The sequence below is a fragment of the Triplophysa rosa genome, linkage group LG16 (genome assembly GCF_024868665.1).
Source record: "Triplophysa rosa linkage group LG16, Trosa_1v2, whole genome shotgun sequence".
NCBI lineage: Eukaryota > Metazoa > Chordata > Actinopteri > Cypriniformes > Nemacheilidae > Triplophysa > Triplophysa rosa.
This window is the reverse complement of record NC_079905.1, coordinates 2,889,422-2,906,352: the sequence shown is the minus strand read 5'-3', so window position 1 is coordinate 2,906,352 and position 16,931 is coordinate 2,889,422. Positions and strand designations below refer to the sequence as shown.

The window sequence follows — 16,931 nt, the reverse complement described above, 5'->3', positions numbered from 1 at the left end:
GCATGTATTGTTGGAATGAGAAGTTGCCTTTAAAGGCGGGGTGTCCGATTTCCGAATTACGCTTGTTTAGACAAAGTACCAAAACAACCTTGTAGCCAATCAGCAGTAAGGTGCACAGTGCACAGGACGGACATTAGTCGAGCCGAGCGCTGACGAAAGCGAAAGATGGGGGTAGGGGTGTGTCTGTTTTGGTGATTTGAACATCAACACCCCGCCTTTAATATTAAAGAAATGAAAAGAATGAAAGATAATAGAAGTCCACTGCAGAATTAAATGGTTTTAAAGTCAAATATCTCAGTCCCTTTGATAAAGTGAATTAGGCAGCTTTCTTTCAAGACTTTAATTCACTTTGCATAATGAAACAGCAATTAGATCTGTGGTAAATAATACTAGTAATAGACTTATATTCCTATCTTCTGCAGATTGAGTTTGAGGTTACCATGCTTTACAGAGAAATAGAATTTAATACACAACATCCTACTTTTAGAACAATATTTATTTGGGAAAAATATAATCACATACACAATGAAAAATAACGTTACAGAAAAAAAACTAAAGTTATTAACTGAATACATTTTTACGTGTCTTTATAATCGATTTTTATCATGTATTTAAATTTTGCAGGTACATTTTTAACTCTATTTATTTCACTATTTATCTGTGAACTATTTATACTATACTATATACTATACTATTTTTTACACAAAAAAAGTGCTTTACGTTTTGACGTTTATTCACGCCCTTTAACCTTGACGCAGGAGCTTGAGCGTTCAAAACATGGCTCATGAATAATAACTATATCATCCTAACGTCATCATGACGTCTCTTGCCTAGCATCCAATGACCAAGGCTTATTTATAAATATTAATTACGCACCACAACGTTCCGTGCCGTACGTCCAATGACGAAGGCCTAGCCTATAAATATTAAGAGAACCTTGACCATAGTAGGATTCGCAAATCTCCCGGGGAAGCCATATCAACACAGCCGGTGCGTTTTATTCATCCGTGTCTTTCGCCGCTCCCGCAAAGATGTTTGCAAGAAAATTCTTCGTCGGTGGAAACTGGAAAATGAACGGCGATAAAGAAAGTCTGGGCGAGCTGATCATGACCTTGAACACAGCCAGTTTGCACGATGAAACGGGTCAGCGGCGTTTATTTGATGTCATTTTGTCGGGCTTTATTGAAGCTGTTTTAAAGGATGGTGTATTTTTTGTCTGTTTAACTTGTTGGTAAATCCCTTGTTGTTTTGCCTTTTGAAATATTCGAGATAAAAGATGCGTTGGACTTCATCACGTCACGTGACTGTAAATGGATGTTGGTCATGAATGACGTTAGTTTTTGAACTGTTTAGAAACATTGCGTCACATTGTAATAAACGTGTATATAAAACACACTGACTGATGGCAAGTAAATATATATATATTATCAGTTTAATCCATCATGTCCTTCATTATTTCTCATTGAAGAAGAAATTGGCTTGTCTGTAAAACGATTCACTATTAAAACGCAAGATTGATTGATTTATTTGTCCCATAATCGAATTTGCCCAAGTTATATGAATATTATAGCCACAAATTCCCACAAAAATTGGAATACAATCATAAATTATTCTCCCATGTTTTTCTAGTTTGGCCATTCAGTTACATATTTTTACTTATTGGCAGATTGCAAAATACAAGGATATACGGATAAGCAATGATATAAAAATGGAAAATTAAAATATGCTTGATATTATAATTTTCCCGTTTTATGTCATTTCTTTTCCTTATGTCTATACTGTTTTTGTGCTAATATCTCTTCTGCTAAAATGTATTTAGCTGCTTTGCATTAATTGTGAGAAGTGTTGTAGAAATATATTTCAATTGAATACAATGAAGTTAATCTGGACAGACACTGTTGAGCATTAAAAATAACAAAAAGCTCCATTAAAAATCGTTATGCGATTAATAACATAACCTTATATATTATACGCAATAATGCAAGAAACTAAAAAGCAGCCATGCTTGCTTGTGTTGTCATATATCATCATTATATCCTAACAGCTTTGTGTTTTTCACACAGAGGTGGTGTGCGGAGCTCCCTCCATCTATCTTGACTATGCAAGATCTAATCTGGACCAAAGGATCGGTGTGGCCGCCCAGAACTGCTACAAAGTTTCCAAAGGAGCCTTTACTGGGGAGATCAGGTACTTGAATTTCTTTATTTTTGTCATTTTTATGAAGAAACATGTATCACTGTCAAAACTTGTGTCCCCTCGCAATTCCTCCGTTCTAGTCCGGCAATGATTAAAGACTGCGGCGTCGACTGGGTGATTCTGGGGCATTCTGAAAGACGGCACGTTTTTGGCGAGAGCGATGAGGTTCGAAAGAAATCATTTTTGTAGGTTTTCTTGTTTGGCCGTATTCAGTTGTGCCTTGTTTGTCTCTGATTGGTTGTGATGTGATCTCCATCGCAGCTGATTGGTCAGAAGGTGGCCCACTGCTTGGAGAGTGATCTGGGCGTGATCGCCTGCATTGGGGAGAAGCTGGAGGAGAGAGAGGCTGGGACAACTGAGGACGTGGTGTTTGCTCAGACCAAAGTCATTGCAGGTTATTCAAAAAATTTTTATATTTTAAGTTGATCATTCAAACAGAATGGAATATACCACATGGAGCCTGTCCCTGATGATGTGCATGTTTTGTATTATGTAATCTCTGAATTTATGGTTTTCTACAGACAATGTGAAGGACTGGTCTGGTGTAGTTCTAGCGTATGAACCAGTGTGGGCCATTGGCACTGGGAGAACTGCCTCCCCTGCTCAGGTAATTCTGTACTTACAAAATCTATTGACTGACATACTGCCATCACATCAAGTTTCCCCTCAATTCCAGTCATTTAATAATCTGTTCTGGAAACAGGCGTTATTTATCTGTGTTATAAATGTATTGTGTTGTGGAAACTTTTCTGAGCAGGATCGACTCAAAACAGAGTGACAAGCATCAGTCTGCAGAGAGTGGAACACTCCTTTCTCCACCAATCATCAGTCTCATTGTACATCACCCCATACTCTGATTCACTCTTATCCACAGCTCCAAGGCCATGCACATCTTCCCTTCTTAATAACACAAGGCATTATTCATTCTACTGTTCGTTCCTTGATCCACCAAAACCGAAGTAGAAAAAGCAACTGTGGAATCCTCAGTTGTGCTATTCATGATTGCGTAATTTCATTAGTGGTAAAAAAAGCAAATGACGTACGAGAACCAGTGCGATTAGATGGTTTATTTTATACGAATGCTGTAATTCTACTGCTGTAGGCTCAGGAGGTGCATGAAAAGCTGAGGGGGTGGCTGAGAGCAAATGTGTCAGACGCAGTCGCCGACTCCGTGCGCATCATCTATGGAGGTGAGCTCATCAAACATTGGGACCAGATGTAGATCATTATGTAGGTTGTAGAGTCAAAACTTTTTAAAAAGTGATTTTCACCATTATTTGGTGAACAGGATCAGTATTGTCAGGGGTTAAATTGAGGATTTTTATTATACGATATTTTATCATAATATATCACTATGTATTATATATTATTATAAGATATTTTCATATATTATATTTTATGTTATCCAAAAATGATGCATAGTTTGATTATGCACATTTGGGTTGAAATAATACACTCTGAAAATACTGAAAATAATTATCTACGGTCTGTTTTCAAATCCACATCATTTGATTATCATGACATTGACATCTGTGATCTATCTTGAACACGAACTTCTCTGTTGTTTAAAAGATTAAGGGATTTTTACATGATTTGTTATATTTAATGACTCCGTAGTGTATTTTGACTCCATATGTAGATATGTATAGGTTTTCTGAACTACTGAACTCCCCCATCATTGTTTGATAGTCCCGCCTTTTTCAGATGAACCGTTCTTTTTATTTTACAGGCTCTGTTACTGCAGCCAACTGCAAAGAGCTTGCGGCCCAGGCTGATGTCGATGGCTTCCTGGTGGGAGGAGCTTCTCTTAAGCCTGAGTTTGTTGACATCATAAATGCACGCTCATAAAGATTCTCGACCATTCGACGGTCCAACACAGTAACAATTGCTGTCACATTGCACAATCAGTATTTACCAGATTCTTGTCATTCTAGCAGGTCTGTAAGCACTAGTTATTGCACCACAGAGGCATTTATATCTGTTTGACAATGTGCTGGTCAAACATGACGGTTTTGAACTGCCATGTTAACATTCTCTACTTAATATATCTGAAAACAAATGTTAAACGTTAATATTTGCTGCTGCACCTGAACAAACTTGTCTTATACACTTGGACATTTCACTACTTGAAGTCTAACATGATTTGCTGTAGTCAAAACTGTACAAGACCAGCGTTGTATGTTTGATTGATTTTAAGACTTTGAGCCTCTGTAGAAACTCCTACCTCTGTAAGAAAATCTCATCTTTTTTCTGTCCACTCATTGTGTATTGTCCAGCTTTAATATGTGTAGTTCTTGGTGCTTGTCTAGAATGAATTGTGTGCGTACAATAAAGTCTAGATGTATAAAGCTAACTCTGGTTTCTAAGTGTGCACTTTCTACATTATAAATTATTTAATCAAATTTTAGTTGGTTTTAAATGGTGTAGTATTAGACTATTTATGAGCCTAGCTGATCTAAAGCAGATTTAAAAGAGCATTAATCTACCATGAACACTAATGCACATCAGATTCATGCTTTCATATGACAAAAATATTTTATTAAATATCTTGTAAACTAAAACCATTCAATTCAGTGTGGCATTTCATGTAAGGATGCTTTACATACGAGGACTGACTTTTAAGATGGCGGCCGAAAAAAGAAACGTAAACCCATTTGAAACCCTCACTTTCTTATATCTTAATGTTAGATAATTGACTGAACTTTAAAGCTCCAGTGTGTAATATTTCGCAGCATCTAGTGGTGAGGTTGTGAATTGCAACCAACGACTCGCTCCACCGCTGGCCCCCCATTCCAAGATAATAAAAACATAACGCTTCATTATGTAAGGTCTTTATACACCTCTGAGGATGTAGTTATGTATATTACATTGCATTTCTGTCAGTAGATCCTCCAAAAAAATACACACCGCACCTTTAAAAGAAGGAAAAAATGTGCTTTTAAAGAATAGAAAAAAAACACACGCACAGACTCAAGACTGACGAAAGTAATGACAGCTTTAATTCCATATTTTTTTAACAGGCTTGTCAGTTATTTGTTTTTTTACTCTCCATCTTGCTTTTCCTTTTTTACCACAATAATCCCACGAATGGAGAAAATGAGTAGATAGTCAGCGGGGGGAGAGATTTCAGGCATTGGGGCACAAGCCAAGTCAACCACAAGAAGGGAAAAGAGGGGGTGTGAACAGAAAACGATAAGAAAGGAAGCAACAGAACGAAGAAGTCCATCACGGAAGAGGAGTCGTGTGCGTTGAGGTGACACTTTGCTACACAAATGTGAGTTCATGTGTGTTTGTCTATATTTGTGTATAAGCTGCTCTGTCAGTCTAGTTCTTGAATGAGATCTGTCATTATGACTTTATGATTCCTCTGAATATTTTATTTGCGCACTCACTATCTCTGTTTTATATTTTAATAGCTGAAATAATCTTAAAGGTAAAGTGTATAATTTCCACCAAAAAGCCCCTGTCTTTCTTTGTTTGGACAAACAGTTATAGTAGTCCTGTTCCAAAGCCACGTCATTGGATAGGCCAGAAAGTTAAACAACCATACTAGTGGAAAAAATGACACTTCATCTTCGAGATGACAGATCAGGCAGATGTATAAAGATGTGGTGTGGGCAAAATCTGCTCTGGAAAGATTGTTAGTAGATTCTGTGAATTTTACCCATTTAATCCTCCACATTTCTCTTGTTGTTTAATGTAGATTAAGAAGCACATTTATTAAAAGAAACATAATCTAGTACACACATTGATTCATTTGTTTTTGAATGCTAAAGTGTAAAACATTTGTATCTTTTATTTTGAATAACTTTCTGTTTTCTTTTCTTTCTGTGAAGCTTTCTGGCCTTTTTGTTTTGTTTTGTTATTTGGCCTTTTCTCAGCATCAACATGCTATTATCTCTCCAAAAACAGTTACTGAGAGAAACTTTCTTGATCAAACGTACTGAGTAAAATGCTAGTAAACATTTTTACATGACTGCCAATGTTATTTATCACAGTATGATCACAGCATGGTGTCTCTCGTTATTTATGTGTAGAAATAAATAATGTCACTTTTTTACATTTCAGGCCAAAAAACTAAACAAAATATCTGCATATTTTCTTCCTTCGTCTCTTTTTCCCTAACTCCCATGCAAAGTACCATATAAATTACATTTGATTTATTTAGTGTGTTCTTTAGTTTTTTATATATGTACATATATTTCATAACCTAAATTGAATTTTAAAGATTAATGTCAACACTGAATATTAATTGTAAGTCTCTCTTTTCTTTTAATCCATCTTAAATCTCTCTGTTTAGCCATTAAAACATATGACCTTGCTAAATTCTTTTTCTTTATCCACATAACGGCATGCATGCATATTCACCCTGTGGTTTACCCAACAAGTAATTCAGAATCTCTTGTGCATAACGTCAGCTTAAAACTAGATCCACTGTGCATAATATTTGGTCTTTCAAAGCCTGTCCTCAGTCCAGTCGGGTTCATATATGTGTCTTTGTTTGTATATCAGTGCAAACAGTGCTGTTTGAATGCATTCTGAGTTATCGGGGCAGTCAGTCGGTTCAGTGCAGTTTGTCAGTCGTTGTTGTGTGATTTCAGTGTGGTGATGTCGGTCTCACAGAGCGCTAGGGTTTCTAAAGTTGTGCCCGGCAAACCGAGCCTGATCGCCCAGTTCTTCTTCAATCCTGTGTGGCAGAAACACAAACAGATTGACATGGGTTGATTATAGGGCGAGCGAGAAAAAGAGAGAGAGTCTTACAGAAGTCTGTAATCAGCCATGATAATCATGAATAATTATTGGTGAAGTATGTGGCTGCTGCTATTCTTGAGACTTGATTCTTGGCACTTTTTCGTAACAAAAGCAATTGTGGAACTAAGCATTGTATCTGTATTTATAGTTTTTTGTATCTGCTCCAACAAATTAAATATTAAATATGCCGTGTAATTTTCAAACATTCAGAGAAACAGATTTTTAAAGAAATGTTTGGGTTTAATACAATGTCAGCAATATTGACTGATACATTTGATTAATATTAAGTAATATTATTTATTGCAATATTATATTTAATAATAAATTAAGTATACATTACAGCATTTCTGTGAATTTCATTCAAATTTTCAGCATTTCATTGCAACATTTCTGTGAATTTAAAAGCAAAATTTTTATATTTTTTAAGAAAGCTCTGATATTAATTATCTTATTTGACATTCGTTTTATTTGTGAAATTTGTATTGAACCCAGAACATTCCTTTGAAGGTTATGCATGAACTCAGATCATAACTTTGGGCCGTCATCATATATTGAATGAATTGCTATCGAATGGTATGTCTGATTATTCTCTTGCCTCATAAGTTGGTTGTATTTAGCGAGACGCTCAGATCTGCATGGAGCTCCTGTCTTTATCTGAAAGAGAAGAACAGAATTTGCCAAAAATGCACAATTTTGTGCACTTATGATGAATCTTGTGCGGCTTATATTTTGCAGTAATGAAATGTACCTGTCCAGTGCAAAGCCCCACCACTAGATCAGCAATGAAAGTGTCTTCAGTCTCTCCCGAGCGATGGCTGACCATCACACCCCATCCATTGGCCTGGGCCAGTTTACACCTGACAAATACACAATCTAATGTAAAGACACACTGGACCTAGAAAATACTGCTCTGCGAAAATGTATGATCAGGTTATTTAATGCATCATGGTGCTTTTTTGTATATGAGCCAAAGCACCATGGTACTTCTTGCTTACTTCTTACTATACGATATCCAATTAGATGTGTATATATACTGTATGTGTATATATGTATATATACTTGCCTGCAACCCAAAAGGTGACATTAAAGGCATTTTTTTGTTTGTTTTTTGCAGTTGGTTGGTACTCACGCCTGGATGGCCTCTGTGACGGAGCCGATCTGGTTGACCTTCAGCAGCAGGCAGTTGCAGGCTCGATCTTCCGCAGCCTTCTCTATTCTCTTCGGATTTGTCACGGTTAAGTCATCTCCCACAATCTGGATCCCCATGGAGGCCGTCATGTTAGTCCAAGCGGGCCAGTCGTCCTGGTCGAATGGGTCCTCGATGGACACCACTGTCAGTTAAGGATAAGACAGCAATAAAAAGATTTTAACATTTTGAGTTTAATACAAAATAAGCTTTATTGACAGCATCTATGTTTTACAATAATATTACAAAAAATATGTATTTAAATTTTTATGCAGTAGCTTGCTCCATAGACATACTTTGTAAGTGCATTCCTGCAAACTGTTTCTTTTTATTTTGTCGTTTTAACACAGCATATTTTAAGTCTAAAACGAATAAAAAAATCATTATTATTATACATAATAAATATATATTATTTATAATATTTAAAAAAAGTATATATAATTTTATATTGTTATATAATTATTATTATTATATAATTATTATTTTAAATGTTTATTTACATTTTATACACATATTTATATACATATATCAATAATAGAATTTGAATTATTATTAGTATTATTAGAAATTTGATTTGATTTGATTATTGCCTCCTTTCCATTGTTTTCCTCATTTTTTGTAGGTCACTTTGGATAAAAGCCTCTGCTAAATGCTTTAATGTAAATGTTAAATGTAATGTGCCTTAAAGTTAAGTTTTCAAGTTGTTGAAGTTGTTCTAGTCTTTTAGTATTCTTAAACTCTCACAAACACATTTTACCTGGATAGTCATTGACAAACGTCTGGTAGATTTCTAAAAGCTCATCGCCAGTAATGTGTCTGTTGGGGTCTGGGGGCGACTTAAAGTCGAGGTCGTACTTTCCATCGCGGTAGAACTCGGAGGCGGCCACGTCCATACCGATCACGACTTTATCTGTGAAACCCGCTTTGTCAATGGCCGTCTTGATCAACTCCAGCGCTGTGGGTGTGAGAAAGAGAAGACCATAAATTACATCCTTATGGTGCATAATGACAACGTATTAAAGCTTTTAGAGCAGGCTTAGATTGCCCTGAAACCATTATCACCACCCATCAACACACCTTCACTGTTTTCCAGGATGTTTGGAGCAAATCCTCCCTCATCACCGACGTTGGTGGCGTCTTGGCCGTACTTCTCCTTGATGACACCCTTCAGCGTCTGATACAGCTCGGCCCCGACGCGCAACGCATCACGGAATGACTCCGCCCCCACGGGTAGTACCATGAATTCCTGCATGGCAAGCTTGTTTCCGGCATGGGAGCCTCCGTTTATTACATTAAAAGCCTGATTGGACAGACAAATGGATAGATGCACTTAAGCCATATTTACTTTATAGTCTCTCAAGAGAAAATACTTACAGGTATGAATTATGACGACAGAAATCATATGAATAGATTATGATGCTAAATTGTCTTACAGGGACCGGCAGCACTAGTTCTGTGTTTCCTGCCAGATCGGCAATATGGCGGTACAGGGGGACGCCTTTCTCCGCCGCACCGGCCTTGCAGATCGCCAGAGACACTCCCAGAATGGCATTAGCACCAAACTTGGCTAGAAACATAATCGACATATAAAATAACTATAAGAAATCATTTTCTCTTCCAAACCTGTGTGACTTTCTTTCTTCTGCAGAAGGCAAAAGTAGATATTTTGAAGAATGTTGGTAGCCAAACATCACTGGACCCCATTGACTTCCATTGTATGAACACGGAACCACTGTGTGGTTCATTTCTCATCTTCTTTTGTGTTCCACAGTAGACACGAGGGTGAATAAATGATGACAGAATGATTGTTTTTGGGTGAACTATCCCTTTAAGGTATAGTAACTCACATTTGTTCTCCGTGCCATCCATTTCAATCATGACGTTGTCCAGTTTCTCTTGTTCCACCACACTGACCTCCTAAAGTTCACACCATGAAGACAAAACTCCACAGGTTAATAAAATCCTGATGTGTTATCGCTTGGTCTAAACATTATTCCTGCTGCTGGGAAATTAACTCGGTTAACTTCAAATGATCAAATGAGTATTGCGTTTATCCTTCTCATTGTACGCACAGAAGTTTGACAGTAAGTCTTTGTTACTAATAAACGGTGATCGGATATGAAAAGGAGAAATAAAAAATGTAGATCAGAATGAAAATTAAGACCTGGATAACAGGAGACTTTGTGTCTCGGCCTTTTGTTGGTTTGTAGCAGTGGAACCTGTTTTTAAAAATCTCCTGTTACACGTAAATGGGTACAAAATATGAAAAGAAAAAGTCTTAAATGAAACAAAAGTGCAGGAGTGGGATCTGATTCTGATTCCATCTGATCGGAATCTGATCTGTAAAACAAACAAACAAACAAATAAGTAATTAAATCAACAAATGCTTGAATTGTGAAAAGGTCAGTTTGAAAAACACCTGGAGGTGGACAAATATCCGGGGGGAAAAACTGCATGGAATGAAAATAATTGGCCAGGGTCTCAAAAACAAAACAATGTAAAACATCGTAAATAATGCTTAAAAAAGATATTTGTAGACACATTCATTCCTAACTAACCATGTTGACAGCAAGTATATCCGCGAAAACGGAATGTGTTATACAGTATCTATGTATAAGTTTTAGGGCTGTCAAAAGATTAATCGCGATTAATCGCATCCAGAATAAAAGTTTGTGTTTACATAATATATATATCTGTGCACTGTGCATAATAATTTTGTATTTATTAACACATACACATCCATGCATATATTTAAGAACAATCTAAAAATTAATAAACATTTATATATCATTTCAATTACTGGTAAATATAAATAAATACATGTAAATATTTCCTAAATATGTATACTTGTGTATGTGTTTGTATTTATAAATACAAAATGAATATGCACAGTACATAGACATATGTTATGTAAACACAAACCTTTATTCTGGATGCGATTAATCACGATTAATCGTTTGACAGCCCTAATAATTTTTTTTATATACTGCAGGTACCATTAGAAAATATATATTTTTGACTTTATTGAATGATCAAGAAATAAGAAGATTTAGTTAGTTTCTTTATATTCTTCTCAGTTAATCCCACCTGTAGTAAACCCCACATTGAGCATCAGCTGCAAAGGATTTGTAAATTTCTCTGTAAATTTGATTGAATCTTGTGTTGTGGATTATACACATAACTTAATCTCACCTTAATTCCACTAAATCTCATAAGTAAATACAAGCAAAACTGTTGTTTTTTCACTCACAGATGCAATGATGGCTGGTCCCAAAGTGTCATTTATGTGACCAACAGCCTTCAGGACACCTTCAAACAAAAGACAAGAATAGACGAGTTAAACAGAAAATAAAAGAATGCTTTCTGTTCATTTAATATCTGTGGTCGCTCACCTTTGCCTTTGTAACGGCTTTTGTCTCCATCTCTAAGTTCGAGAGCTTCATAGATGCCTGTAGACGCTCCGCTGGGCACTGCGGCCCTGAACACACCTGAAACAAACAATTTGCTTAAAAACTTGCCACTCGATCAAAGTGAATGATCACCCGCTGATCTTTGAACGGTGCATTCATAGCGTAATGTCTGATCCATAATGACACATTTAGCCCTAACTGGCAATTACATAGGTGGATATTTCAATAAACACATTTGAATGGATTCCTTGGTTCTTTCTAGACTTTTAAATAACACAAATATTCTTGTGCACATTTTATGAAAAGCAACTTGCAGTGCATTCAAGGTATATATTTGATCAGTAGCCTATGTGCGTTCCCTCAGAATAACGTTCAAAACCTTTAACGCAAAGGATCTAGGAACACATTGATATTGCTGTCCAAAATGCAGTCTTGGCTTGGAGCCTTAAGATGTTTTTTATTGATTCACCTTTATCAGTTCTCAGGTCCACCTCCACCGTAGGGTTTCCCCGAGAGTCCAGGATTTCCCTGGCAACGATGCTCACGATAGACATGCTAAAGGTAGATGAAAAAGTAAGTGCATGTGAGCTTAAATGCTTTCATCATTCATTCACCATCACGTCCAAACCTGCATGACATTCTTTCTTCTGCAGAACACAGAAGAAGATATTTTGAAGAATGCCGGTAACCAAACAACAATGGCCCCCATTGACTTCCATTGTATAGACACAAAACCACTGAGACGTTTCTTAAAATATCGTCTTTGTGTTCCCCAGAAGATATAGTCATGTACAGATTTTGAAAGACATGAGGATGAATAAATAATGAACATGATCACAGCATGATTTGAGAGGATTCTAAAGATCACGTCGTGTGCTTCAGTGGAAGCAAGAAAATCTGACCTTGTACAAAGACTTGAACAGAGTCAATGTCACAATGTTGCTTTGTAATTTTGTGACCTAGATATAGCTCAGACTTATAGATGCTATTTTTATTTTAGGCCAACTTCAGAAATCTTCGTGTCTACATTTTGAATTGCAGACTTTCGCAATTTCGCAAATAGTTTATATCTCTATAACTATTTCTCAGACAGTATCACACAAACTCATCATCATAACATTGATCGATGCTTAAAGCTGAAGCACATCCATCAGAAGCAGAATATCAATCTCGTGGCCTTTGTAAACAGGAGTGTTTTTCTGGAACGTTCAGTTCTGCCCTCCTTACCAATGAGAGACACAACGAGAGCACTGAGACTAAAATATGATGTTGCCACACCGCTCACGACTAATGAAAAACCTCTCGACTGCCTTCCAAATAGCCTACAACCAAGAAAAGCATCTACCAGCACGGACCTGCATAGACCACTATAGCCTTTGGACTGAGGAGGGGCATCATTTGTAATGCCTGCAGGTATGGCATTCAGACCACCTCAATGTGGTTCTGATTCTAATCATCAGTGTAAATCCGGATCTCAGTCATGCCGTGCCGGTGTGGTACTGCAGCAGGGTGCTGTCAGCAAAATACAGAGAGCGAGAGATAGAGAGAGAGAGAGAGAGAGAGAGGTGGTGGTGGGTGATCAGAGGAGGGGTGGGGTGGATAGCGCAGAAAGTGGCGTGATGGGGCAAGAAAAAGCTCAATAATTCAACATCCCCCTGGCGAAAAACAGAAAAGCTTTCTGAGATGGAGGTCCAAAGGAAGATGGAGAATAGAATGCAAGCGAATTGAAGCACACGGACGCAAATGAGAACAGCTTGGACACACACGGATACACACATCATGCACAGTAAACATGCAGAAGCGCACGCACACATAGCGCGTGATCCATTTGGCCGACGTCTAACAGCGAGCGCAGATAACGATGCTACACCAGAGAACCACTGGTACCCAAATTCGCATCATTTGCGCGCAGCATCCCAACAGAATGTCGGAAGCAACCTGACACTTGACTCAGGAGACTGCGGAGATGTGCCCTACACGGTGTCCAAAACCGCAACCTCGCCTTCATTTATTAATCATTTCACCAAACCGACTCGAAATGTGTCCAAACAGACTACCCTATGTGCCGTTGCGGTTTATATCAGATGGCATTATTTATAATCGTGCCAAACCGTCTCAACGCGCTCTCAGCAACAACGTTAATTATGCATTTGTCAAAAGTACAAAATGCCAGAGAATAAAGAGTTTAATGCGATTACCTGCCGTCTGCGCGCGAAGATGGAAAGTGTTGAACTGCGGAAGAGAGAGAGAGAGAGAGGGGGGGGGGGAGAGACAGGGAAAACAGAGCCAGGGTGGGTGGAAACGAGAATAAGAGGAAGATGAGAGGAGAAACAGAGGGGGAAGGGAGGAACAGATGAGTCAGAGAAAGATGCTGAGAGAAACAGAGAGAGAGGATGAGAGGGTCAAGACTGATTAATAAGTGGGAAGGAGGGAGTCAGAAAGTGGAGAGGAGTCACAAACACAGGGTGTTGCAATGTTCCTCTGTGGTTTAGGGGTAAAAATAGATTGAAGAATTGATGTTGGGTTCGGAAATCAGGAAATTGGTCGGGCGCAAAAGCAAGACAATCATGCAGCATTAAAAGGGAATGCAAAGCTTGTGATAAATATTAAAACATGCCAGAGATAAGAAGATCTTAAGATCTAATGTTTATGTGTTTCAAATTTCTCACACCACGCCGAATAATCTTGAAATAAAGAACATTAAATTAAATCTTAAAATGAACGACTTAAAGTGAACAACAAATAAAGGTGAAACATAATCTGTGATTACTCTGTTTATTATAATAAGATTATCTTTTCAGAGAAATGGGTCACATTCACAAGAGACATTGCTATTTAAAAAGTTCTGATTAAATATATTTATCATTTTATTTGAACCCATACAATCTTGTCAAGACATACAAATGTACATTTATAATAAATGACAATCATACATTGCAATATAAACGTCATTTCATTCGGCCTCTTAAATCACAGTAAATCCAGTCTTGTAGATTCACTCAAATGAAAAACTTTACATTTTTTTCCACAAACTACTGATTATCAGACTCATTGTGTGATGTATTACATTATCCATTTCATACAGGCCTAAGCTAAATGTTAAGGAACACATTACTGAGTGATGGTCATGATTTTCCTATGACGTCATTGATTAAACAACAACGTTGTAGCTGTAAGTGTTTATTATGAATCAAGAGTTGAGCATGCTTAAATAACGTTATTATGTGGAAAACCTGACCCAAAACTTAAACCTTACATGGTTTCATGAACTTCTAGAATCAAAATGTCACCATTACAGGATCTCAGAATAAATGAGAGGTTTTATTGTAAGAACAAACTGTGGCAGGCCTACATATCCCATAACATCATGAGTTTTCACCATGTGTCAAATTCACTCTTATTTCTGAAGACAACTTCGGACAGGATCACAGGATTGTCATAGATTAGTTGCATTTCAGTTTCTTTGAAATGTACTAAAAAGTGCAGTAGTATGTATCTGGATATCTGTGATTCAAAAAGTAGGAATAAATGAAACAATAAACCCACGACGATCTTCTAGCTAATGCTAACATGTTGTGACATTATAACTGTGTAGTTTATTATCTAGTCAACCACTAGAGGTCAGCATCAACACGTTATTCTAGTTAACAAGTCAAACTTGTACATTCACATTTATGTAACTCGACTGGTGAAACGTGGTGCTTGCAAGACCAAAGTCATGGGTTCAATTCCCACGAATGCCTTAAAATTATGCAAGTCACTTTGGGTAAAAGCATCCTGTAAATGAATAAATGTTAAAGTAAACTATGAGTTTTATTCATTTATGTCTCAGTTTTGCTTTGCTGCCAATGTTACTGCAGTCATTTCATTTTTACGATGCTTGAAAATGTGCACAGTTCATAAGCACTTCTGCATCTAAAGGGGAAGCGCTGGTCGACTTCTTGGTTGCCAGTGATGTCAGGACTTACAGTTATTGAAGTGATCATATTTTAATATGAATTTGGCCTCCCGGTTACAACGTTGTATGGCAGACAATATTCACTATGAAAAGATGTTTTGCAGTTTAGTTGTTTCAATGTCACTTTTTGAGTTTACCCAACTTGCAGTTTCTGAATCTGTTCATGTCAAAAGATAACATGTTCAAAATTACACTGAAACATTTTTTTTTACAGTAGAAGTGTGGATATCTGCATGCCTGAAATATATGATGATGGATCTTAAAACATCCTTTACCTATAGTGACTGGCAGGTAGGAATGCACAATAAATTATTGGTCCATATCGGTATCAGCCGATAAATGGTCATTTTAAATGCTATCGGTATTGGCCGATAATAAAGATTTAGGCCGATATATTAGGAATCATTTCCTCTGGTTGAACCACTTCAGCTGCATCCTGCTATTAGCAAAACATTGTTGATGTAGTAAGTAGATATTTATGAATATGTAAATTATAGGAACAAAAGTACATTGTTTGAATCAGACTGCTGTCTGAATGCTTTCTGTCTTGAGACCTGTTAGACTTGTGGCTATTGAGAACACCTTTCTGGGTTGCTCTGGAAGAACATCTTTAATTTGTTTATTAAATAAACATTATGCCGGAAAATTTTAAAAGTTAAAGAATCTTTAATTAGTGTAAAGTTGGTAAATGATTTTCAGGGGAAAAAAGATTTTTCAGTCATTTCAAAATATGTAGGTATATCAGCCAATAAATCGGTTATCGCTTCCAATGTTCAAGAATGATCGGTTATCGGCCAAAATGTACATATCGGCGCATCTCTACTGGCAGGTTATGTATACTAAGTAGTATCATTATACTGTACACACAGTATAGGCTGAGTAATTCAAGACTATTTTAAACAACGTGGCATTTATCTAAAAGCAATTTTGATCTTAATTCTTTATTGTACTATCGGCTTTGGTTACTTAAACTCAATCAATATAAGATAAGCGTTTAAATTCATGAAAACATCTTATTTTAAGTAATTCATAGGCAAATTGTATAGACCTTTCATTGGATGCACGCGCCTGGCCCGAAGTTAACTTCCGGTCTGTGTTTGTTGATCGTTCTTTCTAGTGGCTGTAATATAACTCTTTATATTTTATTTTATTTATATTAATTTATATGAATGTTTGATTGTATAACAATTATATTAAATAAACAATTTGTTGAATGGGTCGTATAACTTTGTTGTATTCGAGTTTAGCCAAGTAACGGTTCTTCTTGGTGGTAATAATATATACTTTGAACTTGCTAGCTAATGTCATTTACTTGTTATTTCTTTTGCTTGTTATCAGAAATAATCTACAGGGACTCTATTCTTTGCGGACGTGTACCGGATGTTAAGTTTGTGCCACAAAAGCATGCATGCGCAGTAACATTTCTTTA

At 36.8% G+C, this 16,931-nt stretch overlaps 2 protein-coding genes across 2 annotated transcripts; one reads left to right on the top strand and one right to left on the bottom strand.

Moving 5' to 3' along the window:
- Positions 1-969: 969 nt before the first annotated feature.
- Positions 970-5,317, top strand: tpi1a (triosephosphate isomerase 1a). The gene is made up of 7 exons (XM_057354583.1): positions 970-1,143; positions 2,064-2,187; positions 2,277-2,361; positions 2,458-2,590; positions 2,718-2,803; positions 3,299-3,386; positions 3,926-5,317. Exons 1-7 carry the CDS (start codon positions 1,032-1,034, stop codon positions 4,042-4,044), a joined length of 747 nt encoding a protein of 248 aa, XP_057210566.1. The 5' UTR covers positions 970-1,031; the 3' UTR covers positions 4,045-5,317.
- On the bottom strand, positions 5,174-13,863 carry eno2 (enolase 2). The gene is made up of 12 exons (XM_057354562.1): positions 13,743-13,863; positions 12,014-12,099; positions 11,527-11,622; positions 11,385-11,443; positions 9,982-10,051; positions 9,568-9,701; positions 9,212-9,434; positions 8,892-9,089; positions 8,078-8,279; positions 7,697-7,805; positions 7,544-7,602; positions 5,174-6,883 (listed from the first exon to the last, which is right to left on the bottom strand). Exons 2-12 carry the CDS (start codon positions 12,096-12,098, stop codon positions 6,814-6,816), a joined length of 1,305 nt encoding a protein of 434 aa, XP_057210545.1. The 5' UTR covers position 12,099; positions 13,743-13,863; the 3' UTR covers positions 5,174-6,813.
- Between the last annotated feature and the right edge of the window lie 3,068 nt (positions 13,864-16,931).

Bases quoted from the DNA above. Each gene is read 5' to 3' on its own strand.
- tpi1a (XM_057354583.1), top strand. From the start codon at position 1,032: ATGTTTGCAAGAAAATTCTTCGTCGGTGGAAACTGGAAAATGAACGGC. The intron at 1,144-2,063 runs GTCAGCGGCGTT...TTTTTCACACAG, and splicing joins CAGTTTGCACGATGAAACGG to AGGTGGTGTGCGGAGCTCCC. The intron at 2,362-2,457 runs GTTCGAAAGAAA...TCTCCATCGCAG, and splicing joins TTTTTGGCGAGAGCGATGAG to CTGATTGGTCAGAAGGTGGC.
- eno2 (XM_057354562.1), bottom strand. From the start codon at position 12,098: ATGTCTATCGTGAGCATCGTTGCCAGGGAAATCCTGGACTCTCGGGGA. The intron at 10,052-11,384 runs GTGAGTGAAAAA...TGTGAACTTTAG, and splicing joins GACCAGCCATCATTGCATCT to GAGGTCAGTGTGGTGGAACA. The intron at 9,702-9,981 runs GTGAGTTACTAT...TTATGTTTCTAG, and splicing joins GGATGGCACGGAGAACAAAT to CCAAGTTTGGTGCTAATGCC.